Genomic DNA, 7022 nt, shown 5'->3' with positions numbered 1-7022 from the left:
TTGTGAGTCACAGTGTGTTTGTGTGTCACAGTGAGTTGTAGAGATCAGCCAACAGAGGGCAGGCAGTCCTCCCAAAATCACACCGACTAAAGTCCAATGTTTTGGTTTATGGTTGAACAAAGCTCAACCTGAACTGTTTCTACATTCAGAAGGAAACTAAATAATGTAGAGACGAAACGACCTCTTTTACTGAGACTGAGAAAGGCTTCTAACAATTATAACAACGTGGAGTCAGGTAAGGTAATCGTTTAATGTCTTTAAAGTGGCTGTTTCCGTCATAAAATAGCAACTTGCTAATGCTAGCTGTTAGCTAAATTAGCTGTTGATATTTGCTTACTTTACCTAGCTTCGCATTGCTAATAAATAGCAGTGGCTACAGGGAAGCATTACCCGATTAAAACTTGATTTCTGTATTTGATGTTTGATTTTGGTTGACATTAGGTAGCATTTGAGCTATACACATCAAACGTAAGCACTCTAATGTTAGTGGGTAAGGCTAGCTGTTATATAACATTAGCTGTTAGGTAACCAGCGGAGATGTTTTGTTTACATTGGAAGCTTCCCGACAGACACTGGCTTTTCTAGAAATGACCTTTGTCGCCTTCATAAGTGCTTTTAGTTGCAATTAACCTATCAAAAAGTAAATATGCAGTGGTGGAAAGTAACTACGTATAAGTACTGTACTGTAGGAATGTATTGAGGTTGGAGAAGTATTCAGATCTTGTACTTAAGTAAAAGTAGAAGTACCAGAGTGTAAGAATACTTTGTTACAAATAAAGTCCTGCATTCAAAATGTTGCTCAAGTAAAGGAAGAAAAGTATTAGCATCAAAATATACTTAAAGTAGCTAAAGTAAAAGTAGTCATTGTGCAGATTGGTCCATTTCAGAATAATATATTATATGTTATAATTATTGATCATTAAACTGTTATCAAAGCTGGTAAAGGTGCAGCTAGTTTTAATGACTGCAGGGTAGCTTGTGAATTTACTCCAGGTGTAACTAAAGTCTTATTTAAGAATCTGAGTACTTGTACCAACACACTCAGTTAATTAGAGACACTTTTTTTTATTGCATCTTTTCCACTAGGAGATAAGCAAGAGAAACAGGACCCAGTTGATATGGAGGGTGAGAGGGAAGGAGACGACCCTGCATCCAGATGGACTGAAGAGCTCAGGCTGGTCCTCATCGGAAAAACTGGATCCGGAAAGAGTGCGTCTGGAAACACCATCCTGGGCCGAAGGCAGTTCCTGTCACAGATCAGCGCCAGCTCAGTCACGCAGAGCTGCCAGCTAGGGAGCACTGAGGAAGAGGACGCTGAGGAGGAAGATCAGACTGTCACACAGAGGAGGATGAGGAGGATCACGGTGGTCGACATGCCGGGGTTTGGGGACACTCACTTATCTGTGGAACAGATCCATGCTGAGGTTGCCAAATGTGTGTCTCTCTCTGCCCCCGGGCCGCATGCCTTCCTGCTGGTGGTGCCAATAGGGCGATACACTGAAAATGAGAACCAGGCTGCGTGCGAGTTAACCAAAATATTTGGCGAGGAGGCAGTCCGTCACCACACAGTGATTCTGTTTACCAGGGGTGACGAACTGGAGGGCGTAGAGATAGACGATTATCTCAGGGGGACCGCACCTGCTGGGCTTAAAGCTCTGATTGACAGGTGTGGAGGCAGGTACCATGTACTCAACAACAAAGACCCCAGCAACTCAGCGCAGGTTCAAGAGCTCTTACTGAAGGTGGGCGACATGGTGAGGCAGACTAAGGAAGGGTTTTATACCAATAACATGTTTTTAGAAGCAGAGGCTGCCATCAGGGAGGAGCAGAAGAGGATGTTGAGGGAGCAAGCAGAGGGGGAAGAACAGGATATATTTGGAAAAAGAAGAAAGTGTGACTTGGAGACTTACAGAGTAGAAAGCAGCGATATAGGATCCAGGAGGAGGGAGTTGGAGAGAGGAAGGGAGGAGGATTTTAGGATGGAGAGGTGGACAGAAGAGAGCAGAGGCAATCCTTTTAGCTTCCTGAGAAACGGAGTTGAACGATGTAGAGATAAGTTCAGAGGCAGCAGGTCTGTGAGCAGGCGCCAGTCTCTCTATTCCTCTCTCACAAGGAGGGAGGCAGCGCTCTCTGCTAAGGTTCTGGAGAGGGTTAAGATCATGGTGGCTGCCGGGGCCACAGGCCTGGCAGTAGGGGCCGTTTTCGGGGCCGCTGCACCTTTAGCAGCCGCTGCCGGGGCTTCTTTGATGGGGAACTCTATTGGTTTTGCTGCAAGTCAATTTGCCGGGATGTCTGTCGCTGGAGGTTCAGGTGTTGGGAACGCCGTGGGGGCCATAGTAGCGGCGGCCTCTGGGAAAACTGCAGTGGCTCTGGGGGCGGCAACGGGTGGACTTTTGGGTGGTTCTGTAGGGGCTATCGCTGCTGCTGAAGCTGCAAGTCCTGGGGAGGGCGCTCTGGATGCCCTGGGGCAGGTTGGTCTCATAGGGGCCTCTGCTTTGGGGGTGGCAGCAGGGGTGGGAGGCACCTTGGGAGCTGGGGCCGCTTTAGGAGCCGCTCTGGAGGGAGCAGCTTTCAGCACAGCGGCTCTCAGTGGAGCTGCAGCAGTAGGGGGCGGGGCATCAGCTGTAGCTAATGTAGCTTCAGTAGCAGGAAGTGCAGCTCCTCCATTAGCTGCAGCGGTTGCAAATGCTCCGGTGGCTGCTGGGACTCCTGGTGTTCTGTGCGGGTTTACAGGGCCCAGTGTGTCATCTGTGGCCAGCAGCGTGGTGTCGGACCCCTGGGGGACGGTGGCTGTGTCCACACGCCTCCTGAGTGCAGTGGCTGAGATCGGAAAGGCTGCAGCGGGCATTGCCTTGGCGGGTGGTCTGGTGGTGAAGGTGGTGAAGGAAAGAGTGAGGTGTGGCACAGCAACAACTGAAGCCAACTTCTCAGAGAAGAAGTCGTATGAGATCTACTGGAACAAACCGTAAGATCATGTTTTTCCCTATGAAGTCCTACACTCCACAGTAGCTGCCCTCAGTGAGAGATATCACACAATACAATAGATAAAAGAGAGCAGAAATTGAAGTTGCATTGATGTTGGTTGGAGCTATTTGAGGCTGGTGAATGAATTCAGTGACATTTGCAGTGCTGCCTGGGAGGTTTGATAAAGAAAAAAAACAATCAATTTTTGTAAGATTGTCATTCATCTCGAATGGTTTGGTTTTGAACAAGAAGAATCAAATAAATGAAAAAAGATAGGTGCGATATTATTTCTAAAATGTTGTTAAACTCATTCATTAATGGGTGTTGAAAAATGAACAAAAGCAGTAGAAGTGTTATATTTTCATTAATGTATTAAAAAAATACCTGGTTGTATTGCAGTGTTTCACCTCCTGTAATCTGTCAACCGTTTTGCACTTATGTATTAAAACTAGTTATGATCAACTTGTTTATAGTTACTGCAAATGTATCAGCAGTATTGTGTGTTCACTTTGATGCAATACAATGAAAGGAATAAAGTATTCTTCCATGACTGAATATTATGGCCTTATTTCTTGTCTTTTATTTTCTGCCACTGCCTCAAAAGCATTTTCTGAAGTACATTTTAAGGTGCTTGTGCTTGAGTATATGTACATGTACTTTACCTTAGATAATAGTTCGATACACATATTTAATAATTCAACCGATTTGTATTTACTTTTACCTTAGGTATATTAATCGGCCTACATATTGTATATTTTCATTTAAAGTATTGGAGTATTTTTTCTGCACTGTTGCTGCCATATTATAAAAGTACTCGAAATGTTTATGTGCACTTCTGTATGAATTGCATTTACAATACTTTATTTATCCCAGGGGAAATTGTCTTTCTTGACATTTTAGACTTAAATATGATAAAAAATAAATAAATAAAGTATCATGCAAATATTGATATAAACGTAAGATGTTTGAGTAAGAATGTGCACATTGTACTCACATATATAACGTGTATTACACTATATACTGTACAGTGGTGTGTTATTGTTATTAGATATATAATTAATTGCAGTTTAAAATGGTTTGGCTGCTGATAAGTAAGGCCTAGTGCCAGTCTTTTGACTAAAAGTGACGGACGTTTACATACAAGTGGCGAAATGACATGTCTGAAGTATTTATTCTCAATGAGTCATTACTTCTAAGGTGGTGAATGTCTGTGTCTAATGAGCTCCACCAGTTCTTCTCAAGAAGACAGGGGGCGCGGTTTATTCAAATGACAAAGAAGCTTCTGATGGTTGACGTACTATCAGACCACGGCAAATACGACCTTCTCATTGGACGATGGCGACTGGTCTCATGACAACAACAGATCTCTCTCGGCCAATCAGGACCCGCTCTGGGCCACAGAATCTGTTTGTGAATGACGTAATGAGCGTATGCAAGATGGCGACGACTTAAACATATATCTCAGTGAACTACTTTATCGACACCGAAGTCTGCCTCTCTTGGGGTTTCTAGGGTGGTTTGAGGCTTGTTCCGGTTAATAATAAACTAGTTAATTAGATAAGGGTTTTGTAGGCGTCGTTGAGCGCCACAAAACACCCTTTTCACCCTGCTATCCTCGGGTGACAGACGTTAGCGAGGTGCTAACAGACAGAATGGACAGCGGAGAGTACATCTCCACCATGGAGAACATGGACCCCACGTTAGCGGAATTAGGGGATGAATTTACACTGGGAGACATCGACGGTGAGTTGCTGTGACACTGTCAACACTGTTAAATGCTGCTGTTGTTGTTGTTGTTGTTTCGTGAATGAGTGTGGGTCTGTTTCCGCTCAGTTTTAGAGATCAGACTGAGAGATGCTCACCCTCCTGAGGGGGCTGTTTCTGATTTTTGCGAAAGATGAACAAGACAAAATTATTCATATTAAAAGTGTTAATGACAGAACTGGTGTTTAAAAGTGATTTTAAAGGTTTTTAGCCATTGCATATACTTTTGCAAAGTAACATTTACTCTATAACTGTACTTAAGTTACATTTAGCGGTATTTGTTATTTTGATAAGCATGTCCATTACATACTGTTTCATACTACTTCTTCACTACAATTTGAAAGCATACTTTTTACTCAGTATAGATAGATAGATAGATAGATAGATAGATAGATAGATAGATACTTTATTAATCCCAATTAAGGAAATTATTTTTGTTACATCGAGGAATGAGGACATACATTTCTAGTTACTTTGCAAGTGGATCTTATTATGTACTATGAATTCATATACCCAGCAGTATAATTAATTCAAGTTAGCTCCACCAGTGCAAAATGTATATAATGAATAAATGGATCACTGATTTGAATCCAGTGATAATAGGATAAATACATTACTCCAAAAATGACCATTCTGTATAGTGAGTAATGTTATTTGTTATACTTTAAATATATATTTTTTGACCCTAAAACTTTTTTACTTTAAAGAGTTTTGCTAGACTTTTACTAGTAACAGAGTATTTCTACATAACTTGAGATCAGAGTATTTGTTTTCCCACTGCCAATATAGTTCCTGTTGTTAGTCAAATTTGAATGTGCTTCTTTCCATTTCCAAAACTTGCTCATCAAGCTTGAGAGTTTTATTGTGAGTCATAAAACAAACCATGTAGATTGTTATCTTTTAAGTATCATAACTTCCATGTCAAGATGTTCTACTTTTAGTAGAATTTAAGGAAGGGAACCACGTAGATCTGTATCACTTCAACTTGTTTACTTCCTTGTCTGGGTTGATGCTTTTTGTAGATTTAGAGGTAGAAAATAGTTCCCTCGCATCTTTTTAAATCTGCAGCATGAATGAGCTGGTGGGACAACATCTCTGTAAAGACCCAGCTCTGCTCTCTGTAGGCAGGGAACAAACAGCATCTGATCCGATCTCTCTCTCGTATCAAAACAAGTGTCATCGCTTGGCACACACTGAAAGGACAGGGATTTTGGTGAAACGCAGGCCTGTGCAGAGTCACCAGATTCCCACTAGGGCGGAATTTAACTGAATGCCAAGTCATCTGACCGCACTGATGGAGCGATGTTTGTGTCAGAGTGAGACCAACTGAGCTTCAATTCTCTATTTTTGTCGATCACAAAATGATGTTGTCAACATGTTGAGAATAAGTCAAACTGCTAGCGTAATGCATAACGGGAAAGTGCGACTCTATACTCCACATTTCAACTTTATTTTCTTACATTTATTCTCAAAGTTTTGACTTTATTTTGTACTTTTCAACTTCAAATGTATTTGTGATGGATGTCTTTATTCTCAGTTTTCAACTTGAGCTATTTTAACTAGGGATGTCCAGATCACCTTTTTTTGCTCCCGATCCGATTCCGATCATTTGATTTTGACAATTTGCCGATACCGATTTTTTCCGATCCGATCTTTATGCAATGCATTAAGAGGAAAAAAAAAAAAAAAGCATTCAAGTTGTCCCTTAAGGTTATTTTTTTATTTAAATTGGATATTCTATACAACATGGATATAGCTTCTTTCTTTCACAGCAGCATTGGATCAGTTCAGTTGTGCAGCATTGGATCAAAACAAAATAAAGCTTTCAGTACTCGTTAGCTTACTGCTACAATTAGACACTGCGCCCTGCCCACTCTGTTGCCAGATTTGAGAGAAATAATCAACCAGGTCTATGAAAACAAGCCCCAAAGAAGCAACACATACATGATGTTGTGTAATTTGAAACCAAAACTAAGGCCTCAGGATGACTTTAAGACTTGAACATGGTCATTTTTGTTTTGTAACATTGAATACAACATTTTAAAAAAAGTATTTAAACATTTTTTTAAAATCCCGATCCCCGATTTTTTTTCTCCCGATTCCGATCTTTTGAAAATCACGTGATCGGCTCCGATCCCCGATCACGTGATCGGATCGGGACATCTCTAATTTTAACTATTGTTAAATTGCAAACAAATCTAAATTGCCCCCTAATTTCCCCCTTCATGCCTTGCCCTTACTCTTTAGTATAAAAAGAGAGAAATAAATGATTTAATATGAAACATTGGAGAATC

General features: G+C 41.3%; 2 protein-coding genes across 10 annotated transcripts in view; both read left to right on the top strand.

Moving 5' to 3' along the window:
- The first annotated feature begins 26 nt into the window (after positions 1-26).
- LOC307014581 (uncharacterized protein) lies at positions 27-3519 on the top strand. Of its 2 annotated transcripts, none has more exons than XM_079642579.1 (2): positions 27-240; positions 1087-3519. In XM_079642579.1, exon 2 carries the CDS (start codon positions 1119-1121, stop codon positions 2967-2969), a length of 1851 nt encoding a protein of 616 aa, XP_079498705.1. In that variant the 5' UTR covers positions 27-240; positions 1087-1118; the 3' UTR covers positions 2970-3519. The 2 variants fall into 2 exon arrangements, with proteins under 2 accessions (XP_079498705.1, XP_079498704.1); XM_079642578.1 differs by having other exon boundaries at positions 28-235.
- Positions 3520-4374: 855 nt separating this feature from the next.
- The window catches only part of srebf2 (sterol regulatory element binding transcription factor 2), a 37741-nt gene continuing 35093 nt past the window's right edge, over positions 4375-7022 (top strand). For all 8 annotated transcript variants that reach the window (XM_079642575.1, XM_079642573.1, XM_079642570.1 and 5 more), the window contains exon 1: positions 4375-4707. In XM_079642575.1, coding sequence (XP_079498701.1) covers positions 4617-4707 — 91 coding nt within the window. In that variant the 5' untranslated portion in view covers positions 4375-4616. The remainder of the gene's footprint in view (positions 4708-7022) is intronic.

Source organism: Notothenia rossii, assembly GCF_949606895.1.
Source record: "Notothenia rossii genome assembly, chromosome: 8".
In the NCBI taxonomy this organism is placed as follows: domain Eukaryota; kingdom Metazoa; phylum Chordata; class Actinopteri; order Perciformes; family Nototheniidae; genus Notothenia; species Notothenia rossii.
Note: the sequence above shows the minus strand (reverse complement) of the source record. Positions and strands in the feature narration are given on the sequence as shown.